The 20,684-nt window shown below is 39.0% G+C and overlaps 1 protein-coding gene across 1 annotated transcript in view; it reads right to left on the bottom strand.

The window, feature by feature from the left end:
• Window positions 1–20,122, bottom strand: part of PTH2R (parathyroid hormone 2 receptor) — an 82,982-nt gene extending 62,860 nt beyond the window's left edge. Inside the window, exon 1 of the mRNA XM_042953124.1 lies at window positions 20,048–20,122. Coding sequence (XP_042809058.1) covers window positions 20,048–20,122 — 75 coding nt within the window. The remainder of the gene's footprint in view (window positions 1–20,047) is intronic.
• Window positions 20,123–20,684: the final 562 nt, after the last annotated feature.

Below are 20,684 nucleotides of genomic sequence, written 5' to 3'. Positions count from 1 at the left end.
CATTTTTAAGTAAACATGCACCCATAAATTAGATGTTTTTGAAAAGAAGCATTCTGGAACTTCTACTTCTGGCATGATGGGGTAGATATACTTTTCTCTATTTCTTTCAGTAAGTACAACTAAAAACCCTAGACATTATACATAAAATGAACATAAGATAAAATTCTGAAATGTGAAGAGCAGAAAGCAGACCAGCTAGGGACCTCAGATCCCAAAGAACAACACAGTGGTGAATTCTCTGGGTTTTCTTTTTGCCTCATGTATTTGGGACTTGGAGGTGAGAAGCTGGTAACTCAGAAACACCAAGAGACACTGACCAAAAAAAAAAAAAAAGAAAAAGCCTCCAGAAAACCTTGCTCTCTATAGCAAAGAAGGAAAGGAGGAGCCTGACTAGACAGAAAACTCTCACACAATAATAGCCCAATCTAAGCCAAACACCACAGGAGAAAAGCTGCAGTTTTATCCTGACACCTCAAAGGCCAAGTGGAGCGCCTAGTCTTCTACCCTTGGTGGGCTGTAAGGACCCTACACTCTCTCCAGAGATAGTTTCAGAGCAAAGTAGAGAGCCAGGACATTCACCCACACTGCTCTGGGACAAGTGCCCTCGCCTTTCCAGTGTTACTGGGGAGCCTGGACTTCCACCCCCTGCTGGCAGTAACAAGGTATCCCTCCATCCGCCCTCTGGGGTGCTGTCAGGAAAGACTGAGTAGCGAGTAGCAAGTAAGTCAGCCTGCAACGAGGCCACCCCATTGTGCTGTCAGTGGAGACCACATGGGGCCTACAACTCCCATCCCCACCCATCAGTAACAAGGAGCCCCATCTTAGGTGCCAACAGCAGCTGGCTGGGGAACCTGAACTTCTATTGACACCCTTATTTCCCCAACTATATTAATACCAGATAAAGTATACTTCAGAGAAAACAAACTTACCAGAGACCAAGAGGGACATTGTATGAAGACAAAAGTGTCATTCCACCAAGAAAACACAGCTATCATAAAAGTGGATGCATCAAAAAAAAAAAAAAAGTGAAGCAAAAATTGATAGAATTGAAAGAGGAAATAGACAAATCCACAATTACAGTTTAAAATTTCAATACTCCTTTCTCCATTGATAGAACAACTAGACAGAAAAGCAACAAAGAGATAAAAGAACTCAACAAGACCACCAACCAAGAGATCTAATAGACATTTATAGAACACTTCACTCAACAAGGCAGAATACACATTCTTTCCAAGTGTTCACAGAATATATATCAAGGCAGACCACATCCCTGGCCATAAAACAGATCTCAACAAGTTTAGAAGAACTGAAATCATACAGAGTATGTTCTCAGACCACAATGGGATCAAACTAGAAATCAAAAACAGAAAATAACAGGAAAATCTCCAAACACTTGGAAACTAAACAACACACTTCTAAATAATCTATGGGTCAAAAAGTAAGGCTCAAGGGAAATCAAAACAATACACTGAACTAAATGAAAATGAAAACACAAAATATCCAAATGCATAAGGCATAGCTAAAGCAACGCTGAGAGAAATTTACAGCACTAAATACCTACATTGCAAAAGAAGAAAAGTCTCATATCAATAACACAATGTTCCATCTCAAGAATCTGGAAAAAGGAGAGCAAACTAACAATAAAACAAGTAGGAAAAAAGACATAATACAGATAAAAACAGAAATCAATAAAATTAAAACAAACAAAAAAAAAACACAGTAGAGAATGTCAGTGAAACAAAGAGCTACGTCTTTGAAAAGATGATAAAATTGACAAACTTCTAGCAAGCGGACAAAGAAAAAAAGAGAGAGGACACAAAGTGAATTACAGAAATGGAGAAAAGATTAGTGGTTGCCCCAGGGCTGAGGAGAAGGAGATGTGAGGGAGGCTATAGAACGGCAACAAAGGCAATTCTTTTGGAGATGGAATATATCTGTATCTTGACTGGATCAATGTCAATATGCTGGTTGTGATATTGTACTATAGTTTTGTAAGATGTTACCACTGGGAGAAATTGAGTAGAGGGTACAGGGTTCTCTCTGTATTATTTCTTATAAATGCATATGAATCTACAATTATCTCAATAAGTCAATATTTTAAAAAAGAATCCACCTAACTTGAAAAAACACAATATAATATTTTAAAATATTACCTCATTCTAGTAAATGAAGATTTGCCACAAGGTGGTTGCAAAAAACAAAGGTAAGTAAGACCTGTTAAAATATGATGATTTTATAATTTTGCAAAAATATCTCCTTTATAAAATGAAGTTTCCTTAATGTATATAATGCCTTCTTAGGAAGTTATTGTAATATTTATATACCAAATCTGACTCTAAGTCAGAAAGGATTGAAAGAATGTTTAAAGAGAATGAATTTCTTTAGACATTCTACTTTCCATACTCCAAAAGGAAGGTGAGCTTGTCTATAATAAAAAAATTTGTTTGGAATTCAGGACTTGTCATATAGTCTAGTTTCCTGGGCCAAATAATAAATCAGTTTTATTAACTTTCTACTCCATGTTTTCACACAGGCCTCAAAAGAGTTCATATAGACCTATTAATATTTTATTTTACTTTCTTAAATACTGATTTCACTCTCAGGAGTGTGCGTCCCTGAGAGCAGGCAAAGTTTTTATTTTGTGAAGTGAGATGGAGAATGAAACATGGTTTTAATTATTTATAATTTATTGTCTGTAATATTGGGTTCTAACAAAGAAAAGGAATCTGTTATAATAAATGATAGCTTTGAACCATCCACCTTTAATTAAAACACCAACTATGAAAGTGTTTCCCCATTTGTCCTTTGTTAATTCAAAGTAAAACAAGTTATATGGATAAAATACACAGAATACACACACACACACACACACACACACACACACACACACACACACACGCGTCCAGACTTCTCAAGATTTTTGTTTGTTTATTTATTTCAAGAGAGAGAGAATGAGAGTGAGCATAAGTGGGGGAGGGTCAGAGACAGAGAGGGAGAGAGAGAGAATCCCAAGCAGTCTCCACACCATCAGCACAGAGCCCAACACCGGGCTGGATCTCACACCATGAGATCATGACCTGAGCCAAGATCAAGAGTCAGACGCTTTGTTGACTGAGCCACCCAGTCACCCTTCAAGATTTTTAATCCTTTCACAAACTGACCTCTAACTCAGAGCTAATCCAAAGTCCAGTCCATTTTTCACATTAGGCAATAAACCATAAAACTTCCCATGACTCTGTTCATGCAGGAAACAAACTGAAAGCAGTTTAAGAATATAATGTATCCAGGGACACCTGGGGGCTCAGTCAGTTGCCTGTCTCACAGGTCTTGGCTGTGGTCATGATCTCACAGTTCATAGGATGGAGCCCCACATCAGGCTTTGCACTGACAGCAAGGAACCTGCTTAGGATTCTCTCTCTCTCTCTCTCTCTCTCTCTCTCTCTCTCTCCCTCCCCTACTCTCTCATGCTCTCTCTCTCAAAATAAATAAATATTAAAAAAGAATATAATGTATCTATCTGTGACGTGGCTCAAAATCAGTTAGGAAGGCAGCACTAGAAATGTGATCACACAGAACTGTCATTTTTCACACCTGTCATTCACCCTTTCTCTTTCATTTTAACCACATGAATTTATTAGGTATTTGTAGAGTCCAATTGCTACTTAGAAAAAGCAATGTTAATTTCTTAAGTAATTTAATGATGATAGAGGTAAAGAACAGATCAGCCATTGCTAGGTATTGGGGGAGGGAGGGACAAGGGAAGAGAAGGAAGAGGTTGTGGCCATAGAAGGAGAGCAGGAGGGATTCCTGTATTGAAACTGTTCTGTATTTTAACTGTGGTGGTAAGTCTCGTGTATCTGCTTACGTGTGATAAAACTACATAAAACTGCCCCCACACACACATGCCCAATGAATATATATAAAACCAGTGACATCTGAATTAAAGAGGCAGATTCCATCAATATCAATTTCCTGCTTGGGTTATTGTACTATAGTTATGAAAGATGTCACCACTGGGAGAAATTGGGTGAAAGGTTTATAGTATCCCTGTATTATTTCTTACACTGCATGTGAATCTACAATTTTCTCAAAATAGCTTTTTAATTCATATAATAGTTTTTAGTGAATTGTATTTAGTTTATTAATGATTATAACCATGACAGATCAACTAAATGTTAAATGAAACATAATAGAATCTATTAATTTGAGGAAATTAAGTTCAAATATAATAAGACTACTTGGCAAAGAATGTGAATGCAAAAGAAACCACGCATTAGGTAGCTCCCCATAATTTACAGACTTCTATAAATATGAAAGCTTCCCTATTATTCTCAATGAAACCCAATTAGAACTGAGAATTTTTAAATTCCCACCCATTACCAGATCTCCTAAGCAAGAAACTAATTGTCAACTATTACTCATCAACTAATTTAAAATAACTCCCTTGACAATCAAATGAAGTAACTATGTGTATCTTCCTCAAAAGTAATTTACTTATTTTACACAAAGTTGCCATCAAAACGTAAATTCAGAGGTAGCCAAGTTAAAAACTGTGCACATAAGATCAAACAGTGTGCATTCAATCCTTAAGGCAAAGGCTCCCTTTTCAAATCTCAGCAAAGTTGGCTCAAGATTTTTAGTTATTTAAAAACCTAATTAGTTAGTTACATCTGAAATGGCTTTCAAAATCTTTCCACACTAGGAATTTGAGAAGTTTTCTATGAACATAGAAAAGCTGAACATTTCCTTTGAATGAGGTCTCTGCAATTAGGGGGAAACACATGATTTCAAATACAGGCATACTTCACTTTATTGCGCTTCTCAGATACTTTTTTTTTTTTTTTTACAAATTAAATGTTTGGGGTGACCCTGCATTGAGTGAGTCTTTCAGCACCATTTTTCCAACAGCATTTGCTCACTTCATGTCTCTGTGTCATTCTGGTAATACTTGCAATATTTCAAACTCTTTCATTTATTATTATATTAGTTATGGTTATCTGTGATCAGTGATTATGACTCACTGAAAGCTCAGATTATGGTTAGCATTTTTTTATTAATAAAGTATTTGTAATTAAGATATGTACATTGTTTTTTTCAGACATAATGCTATTATATACTTCATATACTACAGTATAGTGTAAATATAACTTTTATATTCACTGGGAAACCCAATAATTCTTTTGACTCACTTTATTGCAATATTCACTTTATTGCAATGGTCTGGAACCAAACCCATAATATCTCCAAGGTAAGTCTGTCGATCTTAAGTGTTTCACCATAAAAAATAAAAATAAAAAAAAGAATGAACGAAAAAGTGAGTGATTGATGTGCTAATGACCTTGATAATGATAATCATGTCACAATGTAGACATACATGAAATCATCATGTTGTACACCTTTGAAAGAATCACATTGTACAACCTAAAAAAAACAGTACAATACAAAATAAATAAGCTACCTTCACCCAAAAAAACAGTGTTGCCCTATTTGGTGACATAACAAATCATCAAGAAGATGACTGTTTCCTTCAAGCAGTTGGCAACAAAAATTTGAGATACAGAAAATCAGGCTGCAGGCCAAATTGCATTGGCCAACATTCCATCCATTTGCATCTATGGTGTCACCACCCGAGGCAACACATCTGTCATGCAGCATAGCTGAGGATTCCTGGGAAGGAGTAGTGACTGGGAAAAATAACATGGTTGATATCCAATGAGAATGAGAAGGCTAATTTCCAGCAAAAGCAATGAGGTAAAAGTCACCATCAATAATAAGGCCCACAAACTATAAGGTAAGTTTCACATAGTAGAAACTCTGTGCACTCATTAGCTATAACAATTATGCATGTACATTAAGAGAATAAAGGAAAATTACTATGAGAGCTTGTAAATTAAACCATCTATGACCCCTCAAAAAACAGGGGGGATGAATGTTGGAACTAAACTCTGGTTTCCTTGATTTCTGATACAAGGATGTAACCACCAATCACATAATAGCTGGCTTTATGGATGAAAGAGAGGAGGCAAGGTGTGACTGTTCTTAGTTGAATGAGTAATAGCGGGGAGGAGGAGGAGGAGGAAGAGATAACAAGTAATGAGGAATTTACTCAGCAGATACGGGAATAATAAAAGGTTTCTAAATCAGGAAGAAGTGTGAATCCACATGGTCTTATTGGAGGTAAAGTAAAATTTAACCCAGTGGGGTGGGGGTGGGGGGATAGGGGAGTGGGAGAGAGCTATATTTGACAAGACGGTGTGAGATCAGTGTAGTTTGGGACACAAACATTTGGACAGATAAATGGGGAGACAGGCGGAAGGGCCAAGAAGTCAGAGCAGCATGGAAGTTCTCGGCTTCTCTCATCCTGAAATGCAGTTAGATCATCACCAAACCATTTTGCACACCTAGGAAATTGATCTGAGGATTAACACAACAATCTGCATAACTTGAGCCACAGAACTTGGCAAGTATGCCGTGAGGAGAGGTGAACTGGGGGAGAGAGAAGCCACGGAGGGTAGGGAGCTGTTTCGTGTGGGGTTTTTTTAATGTTTTATTTTTTATATTTGAGAGAGAGAGAGAGTAGGGGAGGGGCAGAGAAACAGAGACAGAATCTAAAGCAGGCTCCAGGCTCCAACCTGTCAGCACAGAGCCCGACACAGGGCTTGAACCCATGAACCATGAGATCATGACCCGAGCCGAAGTTGGATGCTTAACCGACTGAGCCACCCAGGCACCCCAAGTAGGGAGCTGGTTTTGCAGAGAGAGAACAGAGAAAGGGGAGAAGAGTGCAGGAAAAGCTTTCCCTCCAAAAGAGTGGAAAGAGAAAGAGTGGAAACACTTAAAAGGGACTGAACAAGAAATCTGTTCCCCAAAACCACTGACAGGGAGAAAGAAGAGGGTTTCAATACCATTAGGACTCTATAAACAGGGGTGCACAGAGTCAGAAATTTCAGAGCTCAGAGTTCCTGTGCCAGAGACTAGGAAGCTGGATGAATCCATTTTCATCTCTCCTGTGTGTGCACATAGATGCATACGCACACCTCATTGATCCACCCCAGTAAACTAAGAAGGGCCACCTAGTGGAGAACAGAGCCATTACACCAAGCCCCGCCCAACTGCACCCTCACAGCAAATGCCCTAGAGGACCATCACAAGTCTCTCTGCCTGCTGGGTATATGGACTATAAAGTGATTCATAGCTTGAATTTTAGGGGAAACTAGATGTAACTTCATTCAGGTTTCATTCTGTTTGCTGGTCTATTTTTTTTTCTTTGTTCTCCTCTCTTTTCTTTTTCTTGGATACAGAAAGAGAAAAAATTTATTATTTTCATTTTTTTAAATAATTTTTTAAATTCTACTTACTATGTTTTTTGTTTTTTGTAATTTTTTAATTCTATGTCACTTTCTTCATTTCATTTTATTCCATTTTATTGTATATACTTTTTTAATTTTTAAACTTTTTCTTACTTTTTTCCTTTTCTTTCCCTTTTTTCTCTATTCTATCAAGTTTCTTTTAACAAGCAGACCAAAACACACCTAGGATTTAGCTTCCTTTATTTGATTTTTTGTGTTGTTTTTAATTTTTTAACTTTCATTTTTTTTATTTTATTAATTCTTTTTCATCTCCAAAATGATAAAACAAAGGAATTCACCCCAAAAAAAGAACAGGAAGAAATGACAGCCAGGGCTTAATCAATACAGATATAAGCAAGATGTATTCTATAATTTAGAACCATGATAATAAGAATACTAGATGGGGTAGAAAAAAAGCATAGAATCTCTTTCTGCAGAGATAAAAGAGGTAAAATCTAACCATGACTAAATTAAAAATGCTATAACCGAGATACAATCTCAAATAGATGTCACAGTGGCAAGGATGGATGAAACAGAGCAGTGAATTAGTGATATAGAAGACAAAACTATGGAGAATAATGAAGCAGAAAAAAAGAGGGAAACTAAGGCAAAAGAGCATGATTTAAGAATTAGAGAACTCAGTGACTTATTAAAAAGGAATAACATCTAAGTCATAGGAGTCCCAGAAAATGAAGAGAGAGAAAAAGGGGGTAGAAGGTTTTTGTGAGCAAATCACAGCAGAAAACTTTCCTAATCTGGAGAAAGACACAGACATCAAAATCCACAAAGCACAGAGAACTCCCAGTAGATTCAACAAAAACTGGCCATCAATAAAGCATATCATAGTCAAATTCACAAAATACACAGACAAGGAAAGAATTATAAAAGCAGCAAGGGGAAAAACATCCTTAACCTACAAGAGAAGACAGATCAGTTTCACAGCAGACCTATCCACAGAAACTTGGCAGGCCAGAAAGGAGTGGCAGGATATATTCAATGTGATGAATCAAAAAGGTATGCAGCCAACAATTCTTTATCAAGCAAGGCTGTTATTCAAAGTACAAGGAGGGATAAAGAGTTTCTCAGACAAACAAAAACTAGCAAGGGGAAAACTTGACAGTGACAAGCAGAAGAATGAACCTGGACCGCTTTCTTACACCATACACAAAAATAAACTCAAAATGCATGAAAGACCTAAAAATAAGACAGGAAGCCATCAAAATCCTAGAGAAGAAAGCAGACAAAAACCTCTTTGACCTTGGCCACAGCAACTTCTTACTCAACATGTCTCTGGAGGCAAGGGAAACAAAAGCAAAAATGAAGTATTGGGACCTCATCAAGATAAAAACCTTCTGCAAAGTGAAGAAAATAATCAACAAAATAAAATGCAACTGATGGAATGGGAGAAGATATTTGCAAATGACATATCAGATAAAGGGTTAGTATCCAAAATCTATAAAGAACTTACCAAACTCAACGCCCAAAAAACAAATAATGCAGTAAAGACATGGACGAAAGACATGAATAGACATGTCCATTCCAAAGAAGACAACCAGATGACTAACAGACACATGAAAAAATGCTCAACATCACTCATCATCAGGGAAATATAAATCAAAACCACAATGAGATACCACCTCACACCTGTTAGAATGGCTGCAATTAACAACTCAGGAAATGACAGATGTTGGTGAGGATGTGGAGAAAGGGGAACCCTTTTGCACTGCTGGTGGGAATGCAAACTGGTGCAGCCACTCTGAAAAACAGTATGGAGATTCCTCAAAAAATTAAAAATAGAACTGCCCTACAACCCAGCAATTGCACTAATAGGTATTTATCTAAAGGATACAAAAGTACAGATTCAAAGGGGCACATGCACCCCACTGTTTATAGCAACACTATCAACAATAGCCAAAGTATGGAAAGAGCCCAAATGTCCATTGATGGATGAATGGATAAAGAAGATAGGTATATATATATATATATATATATATATATATATATATATATATATATACACACACACACACACACACACACACACACACACACAATGGAATATTACTCAGCAATCAAAAAAAAATGAAATCTTGCCATTTGCAACAACGTGGATGGAAATAAAATGTATTATGCTAAGCAAAATTAGTCAGAGAGACAAATATCATCTGACTTCACTCATGTGGAACATGTTGTATTAGTTCCAGATATATAGCATAATGATTTGTCATTCCACAATATATGCAAATATCAAATCATCCAGTTAACATCCATTACCATACATTTACAAAATTCTTTTTCTTGTGATAAGAAATTTTAAAATCTATCCTCTTAGCAACTTTCAAATATTCAAGACAGTATTATAACTATAGTCACCATTCTGTACATTACATCCTCATGACTTACTTATTTAAAAGACTTTTTTTTAAGTAGGCTTCATGCCCAGCACAGAGGCCAAGGCAAGGCTTGAACTCACAACCCTGAGATCAAGACCTGAGCCAAGATCAAGAACTGGACACTCAACAGACTGAGCAACCAAGGAACCCATGACTTACTTATTTTAAAACTTATTTTAAAACTTTTAAAACTTGTTATTTTGACAACCTTCACCCATTTTGCCCTGTTTGGGGTTTTTTGTTTGTTTGTTGTGTAAGGTATTTTGGTGTTTTTTTTTTAATAGCACTATTAAAATACAAAGAACTGCATATATTTAATGGGTACAATTCAATGGGTTTGGACATATGCAAACATTTATGGTACCATCACCCAAATCAAGGTAATAGACATAGCCAACATCTTCCAAAGTGTCCTTGTGATTCTTGTCTGGTTTTTGTTTTTTGTGGTACAAAGAGTTAACATGAGATCTACCCTCTTAAACTTTGAAGTGCACAATACCATGTTGCTGACTATAAGCACTATATTGTCCTGCAGACCTCTAGAACTTGTTCACCTCACATAGCTGAAACTTAAATAGAAAGATGTTGTTCAATGGATAAGGTATTCTTTGTTTTCCTGTATCTGTATAATGAAAGCACAAATCTTATCTTGCTTTCAATGTAAAATTGTGCCAATATACATCTGACTAGATAACCTAGGGAAATTTCTTGGCACATATATCTGAAACCACAGGTAGAGCAGGCTTCAAAAGAATGACAGAATGTAAAGTTCACAAGGGTAGGGATTTTCAGGTTTGGATTTTTTTTTTCACTGTGCATCCTTCCTCTACCACTTGTCTTTGTTTGCCACAAAGTTGCTGAGGAATTAAATGGATGTTGGAAAGGTAATAATAATGCTCCTTGCCAGGGCGCCTGGGTGGCTCAGTCTGTTGAGTGTCCAACTGTGTCTCAGGTCATGATCTTGTGGTTTGTGAGTTCAAGCCCCACAATGGGCTTGCTGCTGTCAGCTCAGAGCCTGCTTCCAATCCTCTGTCCTCCCTTTTTCTGTCCCTCCCCAACTTGCAGTCTCTCAAAAATAAACACTTTCAAAAAGTGCTTCTTGGGGCGCCTCGGTGGCTCAGTCAGTTAAGTGTCCAGCTTCAGGTCAGGTCATGATCTTGAGGTCCATGAGTTCGAGCCCCACATCAGGCTCTGCACTGACAGCTCAGAGCCTAGAGCCTGCTTCAGATTCTGTGTCTCCCTCTCTCTCTGCCCCACCCCCACTCACACTCTGTCTCTCTCTGTCTCTCAAAAATGAATAAATGTTTAAAAAATGTTTTAATAAAAATAATTTCTTAAATGCTTCTTGCCTTCCTCTTAAAGTTGTTGTGAGGATTAAAGAAAGTAATCCATATAAAGCATCTAGTTAAAGGCCTTTATATGGTGAACACTGCATAAATATTAACTAGTATTATGAAGCCTATACTTTTTTTAAAGATTTTATTTTTTAAGTAATCACTATACCCAATATGGAGCTCGAACTCACAACCCTGAGATCGAGTCACACGCTCCACCAACTGAGCCAGCCAGGTGCCCCACCAAGTCTATATTTTTATCACTTTCTACATATATTTGACCAACATAAACTTAATGAAGCAAAAAAGAAAAAAAAGTGCTGAACATGAGAACCTTTGGCAGAGATCGGCAGGCCTTTCCCATCTCTAGTTGAGGACCTTCTGTCTACACTGCACAAACAACTGAAGTAAAAGACAAAATACACGAGAGAAGGAGAATGGACAGATGCCACAGGATGGGAGACAGAAGGCACAGAACTCCTCTTTGCATTGTTGGCATTCGGTCTCCTCTAGAGTGGAAGCTCCTTGGAGAACGAGGCCATGTCTTAATCCCTTTGAGAGCCTGCACCATAAAGGTAATACCTAGTAGCCCACTGTAATTTTGCTAAATTGAAAACAAGAAGACCTAGGGAAAAATAATTTTATTTGCAGGGTACCTCCTTCTGTTCACAGAAAAGATGTCAGCCAGTTTTCTACTCATTTGACACCACTCATTGTGCTGGTTTTGCAGCGAGGATTGTTGAGTATATTTATTCTACAAGTACCTACCAAGACCTTTCATGGAGAAAACACTACTTATAGACACTGTGGCAGAAGATAGAAATAAAAGAAACCCTAGCCATGGATCTGGCCCTCCGGTAGGTCAGGAGCTAAAGTGTGGCTCTTGGGCACTTACTACACAATTAGCATGAGTGGTAAAAAAAAAAAAAAATGTGATAGACCCACAGACAAATGCCATTACTTATATATGACCAATCTGGTGAGAAACAGAAGTATATTGCATTTTGTGGATTGATTTTTAAAAGGCATTTTTAAGACTGCGGGAAAGCCCCATGCGTCCACCTATGGTTTCTTCTAATTTTTAGATATCTCTAACTTCAATTAATCCACATGAAAACTGTGCTTAACTTTCACTTACATGACTACCCAAAAGCTTCCGGATGTCATGTCTTACTGATTTTATTCATCTAGGAAATAAGATGCCAGCATATATGCTCAGAGGAGAAGTTCCACCTTGGGCTCATTATATGCATGAGTGCCTTTCTGAAGGTAGATTCTCTTGTAGTGTGGGCAGAAGGATATGCAAGCTTAGACATATCTCATGCCCACAAAATTGGTTTAAATGCATTGTTAAACATAATCTTTGCTCTCAGAAAGTGCATTTTAAAAAAATAACTGAATTTTTTTTTCTCATAGAAAACAGCACTAGCCTCATTATATAAGTAAGGAAAGTGACAAGTAATATAAGTTATTCTTATTCAAGAATTTGCAACCAGTTTGCAATTTGATGTAAATGGTTTCATAAAGGAAAGACAGAAGTTTGCCTTAATGACACATAGAAGTCCATTCCAATCTAGTCACACGAATATTTGGCCAGAGTGTTAAGCAACACTTTTGTTTGTTTGCTAGGTGTTTAAATATATTATAGCTATGTATCTTATTTTTTTATTTTTTTTATTTATTTATGTATTTTGAGAGAGTGAGCACCAGCAGGGGAGGGACGAGAGAGAAGGAGAGAGAGAGAGAGAGAGAGAGAGAGAGGAAGGAGAGAATCGCAAGCAGGTTCTGTACCGTCAGTGCAGAGCCCAACGCAGGACTCAAACACATGAATTGTAAGATCATAACCTGAGCCAAAATCAAGAGTCAAACGCTTAACCAACTGAGCCACACAGGGGCACCCAATACGTATATTATCATTAACAAGAGTATTTGACTTATTTGCGAATTCAAGCAGCAATATATAATACTTCTTCTATCTACGATCATGCAAACACTTACCAATATTCAATTAGTATCTACTAGGTACCATATTCTGTAGAAAGTTATTAAGAATCAGTTCTTGCCCTCATGTAGTCCACTATCTGTGGCAGAACATCAAAACAGCTATTTTTAGACATATTTTTAAAGAAATAGCATATCATTTATGATTTTAAAACAAAAATCATACATGATGTAATTCAGAACTTTCTACATGAGCCTTACATTTAACAAACCAATAAAATTAGCACTGATGAACATGAGCGAATATCATACTTGATAAATCTTTAGAAGAAGTCCCAGTTGAAGTAATAATAATAAACAAGATAGAATGCCTATAATAATCACTACCATTCAATATTACATTGGGAGTTCTAACTAATGCAATAAGACAAAAGATAAAAAGAAGTAACAGATATAGTTATTGGAGAAAATTGTTACTGCTCCAGAATAAACTCGGTAGGTATGAATCAATAACTAAAAATAACAGTTTCTCTATACCAACAGTAGCTAATTAGAAAATATAATCAAAATGATGATGATGATGACAATGATGGCAGGGAGAATGAGCAAACTCTGTGACATGTACTACATTAAATGCTTCTCCTGAGGTTTTCATGATGTGTAACCCACACACCAACTCAATGAATTTGGCCTTAGGTCATCCCCATTTTTCAAATGGAGACACTGAGTTTTTGACATGTTAAGTGATAGCTAGAGAGTAGGAAACATAGATTCCAAATTCAGTTCTTAGATTACAAATTCAGTTCTTATATCAAAGTCCATCATCTTAACCATTTTATATACTTTTGTCCCCCTCCAAAAAGCTATGATTTACTTTCTTTGAGCATCTATAAAATTCCATCAGCCAATGGAATAACGGTCAGGCTCAACACTGAGCCTGCTTGTTTATCACTTATTAGGACAAGAGAGCTCTGGAAACATTGAACTCTCTTAGAGACCAACAGCACTTTTCTCTCCATCTCCATGACTAGAAAGATGCAGGTTCTGTGACATCCTTTGTACCCAGGGCAGTTACTTCTGTCCCTTAGAAGAGAGTGATTAATTTTTAAAATTAAAACTGGAGTAAATGCTTAGAGACTTCAGTTCCAAGTGGGATCAAAGAGGATGAGTTTTCTTAAAATGAAAGAAATACAAATGATCTCATTCAAACATGTATGCTACCCAAAGGCACCATGCTAATTGTCACAAGGTGTTCCAAATTGTTTATTAGTCCCTTGTCCCCTGTGAGTTTACAATCCAGGGGTAATCTTACAAAAAAACCTATCTGCATACCTTCTTTTAAACAAGTTAGCCAGCCCTTTTAATTCCATTGTAGTCTTGTTGAGAATATCATTCACACACGTGGTTTCAGGGACCCCCTATGAAGTGCTGATGTTAATCCAGAGCTTTTCTTAAGCTTTATAATATCCAACCATCTACTAAATAACTCAGGTACCTCACACACAGCTTATCTAAAAATTTCACTCATCATATCTGCCCCGACCCACTCTTCCTTCACCTGAATGTACCTTCTAACTACCTCTTGATTCCCTCTGCCTACTTGCATCTCCAATTCTACAAAGACACACCAGTGTTCTCAGAATGGCTGCCACTGCCTTCCGATTACCTGCTCTGTCTTCAGAATGGTTTCTTGAAAGGGGAACACAGATATTAATCAAGTACTCACATTAATAAATACTCGGAAGATAATTTGTTAATAAATTAATAAACACTATGAATAAAATGTCCAATTGCTGTCAGAATGTAATTGGGTTCTGAAGGAGAAACTAAGGAATAGAAGGAACAGTGTTGGAGGCAGAAAATAACCTTGAAAAATTGACACACACACACACACACACACACACACACACACACACACACAAAGCCTTTAGTGGCTCCCAGTCATGTTTAGAAATAATCTCAATCTGGGGTGCCTGGATGTCTCAGTAGGTTGCTCAGGTCATGATACCGTGGTTCGTAGGACTGAGCCCCACGTCTGGCTCCACTCTGACAGGGTGGAGCATGCTTAGAATTCTCTCTCTGTACCTCCCTGACTTGTGCTCCTGCGCTCTCTCAAAAATAAAAAATAAATAAAATAAATTTAAAAAATCTCAATCTAATAATCATCCAATAAAAAGCCCTTAGCCAATCTACTTACAGAAAAGATCTGGCATTTTCATTATTAGACGCCTTAAGGCTTTTGCATGTTTGCATATTTTTCTTTTTTTTCTTTTTTCAAAAAAAAAGTTTATTTTTTTGAGACAGAGAGAGAGAGAGAGACAGAGAGAGCATGCGCAGGTGAGTGGCAGAGAGAGAGAGACAGGGAGAGAGAGAATCCCAAGCAGGCTCTACGACGTGGGGCTCGATCTCACACCGTAAGATCATGCCCTGAGCCAAAATCAAGAGTCAGTTGCTTAACCAACTAAGCCACCCAGGCGCCCCGGTTTGCATACTTTTCAATTCAATATTCTCACATCCCATGAGATAAACACCATTATTGCCAATCACTTTAGAACGGAGGAAACGAAGACTCAAAAGGTACAAAGGGCTGCCTAAAGTCACATTGCTGTTAAAAGATTTAAAGAGTAACTCAGGAAGAAGGCAAAAACCCCAGAAGAAAGAAAGAACATGGATTCTAGTACATGACAAAACCAACTGAAGCTCAAGATGGGAAAATAAATGGAATGTGTGAACATCAGTGAAAGATAGTATTTTTATTCACAAAGAATTGAGGAAGTTCCAAAGACATGAAACCTCTCTGTGCATTGGCAGGAAAAGGCCATATCTAGCTCCCTTCCATCTTGGAGCTTCTGGGCTGCCAGGGCTGAAGATTCTACCCACAGTGCAGCCACAGAGAAGTCCACCGCCTTAGGGCTACAAGGCTTCCCCTATGACTAGAAGACAATGAAACCATCCTGGCTGTCAACAGGTCAGAAGGAGAACCAACCAACCACTGGATCTTTAACTACAGTAGTGCTTATGGAAATAAGTACAATGCAGACATAATCCAGGCAAGTTTCAGCTTGATTTTGCTCAGAACAGTCCCTTAGCTTACCATCTTGGAGAAGCTGCCTATGTCCTCATTCTGTCCTCCTTCTTAAATCTACCAATGATGGCTTGTTGGTAGTTACATCTGTTATCACCACAATCTCCAACTGACACAGAGATTGACATACAGGCTGTAGGCTTACTCATTTTATTTATTTATCGATCTATCCCCTTTTACCTCTATACCCCACTCCTACTTCTCTACCTTCCCAAATGCAACCACTTGTGTGAATAGACATATACACATATATCTTTTATCTCGATGTTTATACAACATATATTGCTGCTTCATGTGCTTGTATTTAAATGTATGTAAGTGGAATTATGTCATATATCTCATTGTTTATATGACATATCTTATCCTCTTTGAAAGGATCTCATATATGCTATTTTGTGTACCTTGAATCTACTGCTTTTTAAGTTTCACAGTATCCCATTATGAACACCCAGTTGACCCCAACACCACAGAATTATTGCAATAACCACTATAGACTTGTGTGAGAAATTCCTTGGGATATATACACAGGGGTGAATACTGTTGGGACAGAAGGTATGAAGAGACATACTTAGCTAAGCAGTGCCACACTGATCTCCACAATGAGAGCACCAATCTGGGGGGAGTGAGAGGGAGAATTTCAGAGTAGAAGCTAGGGTCTAAATCATAACTACTCTACTTGTTAACTGTGTGACTTGAGAATATTACCTAACATATTTTAGTTCCATTTTCTCATGAAATGGATAATTACAGTGCCTATCTCATAAAGTTACTATGAGAATTAAATAACAATAGATTAAAATGTTTAGCACAGTATTTAGTACTTGGTAGGTAAATAAATATTGTCACTGATTTTCATCCCCTCCCCACAAGTAAGAGATTTGATTCCCCAGTAGACTCTGAATCTTTACACTAGAAGGTCAGTATAGCTCATCCTTCTTAGTGAACAAAATAAGAGTAGAGAGATCAAGTTTCATGCCCAAGGAGGTTTCATGTTATCAGAGGAGGAATTTGAACATGGTTTTTGGGTTCCGAGGCTACTGCTCCTTCCCCCACACCAGAATGTCCCTGAAGTGATTACTGAAAAATAAAACCTGCCCGTTGGTATCTGCTCAAACCTAGTACTCTATAGAACATATATACTTCCATCACTATGTCATGATCTTCTGGGAATTTTCTCCAGTTGTGGTGATGGATTTGCATTCACTTCCCTGCCCATATACTGTCAGAGCCACACTGATCTGCAGCCATGGAGCCTGGTGTAGGTGACTGAATCATGTGGAGTCAGCTGACTCTCGAGCCCAGCAAAACCAATGTTGTTCCTTGATAATTTTGTAAGGAAGGCAGACACTGAGATAGTCATTCAAGAAAGAACCAACCATTTGTCTGTAAGGAGTATGGTTGCCTGATAGCCTCCAGCTGCCGGACTTTCAAATGCCAGTCTCAGATCTGGGGCCAAGTGCACAATTACACAAACAACCCTGAGCTAGTAAATAAGCAACAATGGGAGTAGTAGGAGCTGGCCACTTTATTGCCACGTGGGACTCCTCCGATGGGCAACCTTTACCCCTGAGGTCTGCGTGAGGTTGGCCGAGACTCTGGCAGATTTGCATCCCGATGTGAAGCTCTCCCTGTCCGATCATACTTTCTCACTCCCTTCTCTTTCAGAGGCATTATCCCCCCACCAAACAAATCTAATTGTAACACTAGTTCCATCTCAGAGCCTGGGTCCAGAAGGACCCAGTGACACAGTAAACAAAATACTACACATATTTATACAGTGCTCCCCATTGCCACATGATCACCTGCCTTTAGGAGGAAAGGCATTACTGGGCACTGTAATAACACCTGAGGCGTGAATGCATAGGTTTTGAACTGTGCATTCAGGCCAAGGCAGCAATTTCACCAACCAAAAATCACAGAGATATTTAAAACCAATTGACAGATACTAGTCTATATTATCTATTTTGGGATGTGATCCAATGTTTACTGAATGTTAAACATTTGTTCTACACAAGCTTTTCTGCTTTGATGCATTCCCTTCAATATATTCTCTAAATTCAATATACATATTAGCTGGGAATGAAGACGAAGAAACTGAATATCAGAGAAGGTGTCAGTGTGTTGACCTAAATCACTTTCTTTTCACTTCCAGATTTCGCTTAACCTTCAGATTTTGCTTAAGGGGCCAAAAATGTAACATATTATCACAAACTGTCATTTCATACAATTCTTAATTTATAAATATAAATTGAAGTCAGTTTAAAGCAATGTGTCTTAACCAGAGCTAACTTTGCCTCCCAAGGGACATGTGGCAACATCTAGAGACATTTTTAGTTGTCAAAACTGGGCAGGTGTCAGATGCTACAGGCATCTAGTGGGAAGGACAGGGGCGCTGCTAAATACTCTACATGTACAAGACACTCCCCACAACAAGGAATTATATGGCCCAAGATGTAAATAGTTTAAAATTACAGAAAAAGCATCCAAATGTCCTTATTGTTTTATTGAAAGCTAAAATTAAAGGAAAAATTCTTCCCACAATCCCATAGTGATTGGGGGTGAGGGTGGGGGGTTGTGCTAATCAATATCCCCCATTCCCTTGGAAAAAGCAATCTAGAACACTGAATAAAACAAATGGTTAGAGTTCATTTTTCCCTTATACAAGGAAGCAATGTTTTTAAGCACATTATTCATATTTTATGAGACAGAAACACAGGAAATATATTAGAGATCACCAGAGTTCCATAACTGTCACCAAATTCTTAGGGTGTCTTTTTTTCCCATTTGCTCATATTCCTTCTGTTATGTTAGTGAAAATTTTCAGGTTTGAGCATACCCTACAATTGCTAATAGTATTAGTCAAGATAAAACACACATATTGTTCGATTGATTTTTTAACATAAGTTGTTTGCATTAAACATCCTGGTCATGCTAGGTAAAGCCCAGTATTTAGCAGAACACTATTCCCTTTACCTTAGCCCTGTTAGGATAATTGACATATAAACTGGTCATCTGAAAGCCAAAAACATAGTAGTAAGTTTGGACAGTATCAGTACATAAATCAATGCCTTGATTTTCTCATGGTTAAAGAATGTAAAACAAAAAAAACTAACAAAAAACAAAACAAAACACAACACAGAAACACTTGGGGCTCCATTTGATGGTCAAGGTGCGCCCCCTGCTGAAAAGAAGAGAGAAATAATGTTGATACAGCTTAAATTCACAGGGCTCTTCTGCATTACATCCACAACTACACGCATCTCCTTACAGTTCATCTGAAAAGCTGAGTGTAAACCCTACATTTTATTTGACTCAAAAAAATGTGACGTTGAATTGTAATTTGCACATTATAGAGGTTCCATTCAAAAAATTCACCCAGAAAATCTCTAAACAGTATTATCGGTACAAAATGACAACTATCACTGATGTCACTATCTTAACATTAGCAAACTGAGCCTTATTTAACACTGTATTTCTCTTCTATCTAACATCTTCGCATTAATGATACGTGATTCTCTATCAGGGAAAGCCGGTTATCCCGGCTTTCAGTAGTAGTTACTATCAATCCTAGAAGTTCAAGTTCTCAAAAGTGACAGTAAATTGCCAGCAGACAAAAATAATTTGGACTAATTAAATGAGAACCAAGGAGTGTAAGGGCAAGAAAAGTTCATTCACCTCCCAGCCTCGCTTCCTGATCCAGAACCCGTGAATATCCCTTCACCTTGCATCTGCCAAGACAGTGGTCTGAATAGTACCCACCCCAGGACCCTCACCTAAAGTAATTCTTTGCAGCTCCACTAAATGCCTGTCAAACCCTGCTGGGTGCGTGTGTGTGTGTGCGCGCCCGGATGTGTCGTCGTGAGCCCAGCGCGCCTCGGTCTCCGTCTCCCTAACGCCGCGTCCCGAGGCTCCGGGAAGCAGGTGCCGCGGGGCACGGACTCTTACCTGGGCTTCGACGAGAAGGCAACCTCCGAGCAGCAGCCACCCCCAGACGTGGGGCGACGCTCCCAGCCCGGCCATGCCCGGACCAGCCCGAGCGAGAAGACGGACGCTCACCCCGGAGCCCGGAGAGGCTCCCCACTCGCAACTTGGCCAACGCGGGGCAAACTTGTGGCCGGGAGCGCGGCGCAGCTGGGGCGGCGGGAGCGCGTCTCGGATCCCCGTCCTGCGCGCCGCCGCCCGCGCCTCAGTCGGGTCTGCCGGGGAGAGCGGCTCGGCTCCCGGCCTTGACTCACCGCCCCGCGAGGCCCGCGTGGGAGAGGGGGGCGCTCTCGGACCACCACCACCCCCCGCCCCGATCCCGGCGCGCCCCGCGTGGAGGCAGGAGGAGCGGGGGGACGCTCGCGCTCCTCCTAAAAGTCACTGCGTCCCGCAGCCCAGAGGACCCGAGGGCCACGGACCCTGGGCGCTGCTGCCGCCACCCGCAGCTCCCGCCGTCTCTACTTCTGTCCACTCTGTACCCGCTTCCAACCCGCTGTCTCTTGGGGCGCCCTGGGTCCTCGGGGAGTGGTCTCAAAGTTCCCTGCTGTCCAGAAGAGCCACAGCCAAGGCAGGCCCTGGGTAGCGTGGTGTGCTGCTAAGC

Source organism: Panthera leo, chromosome C1 (assembly GCF_018350215.1).
Source record: "Panthera leo isolate Ple1 chromosome C1, P.leo_Ple1_pat1.1, whole genome shotgun sequence".
In the NCBI taxonomy this organism is placed as follows: domain Eukaryota; kingdom Metazoa; phylum Chordata; class Mammalia; order Carnivora; family Felidae; genus Panthera; species Panthera leo.
This window is presented reverse-complemented; position numbering and strand designations above follow the sequence as displayed.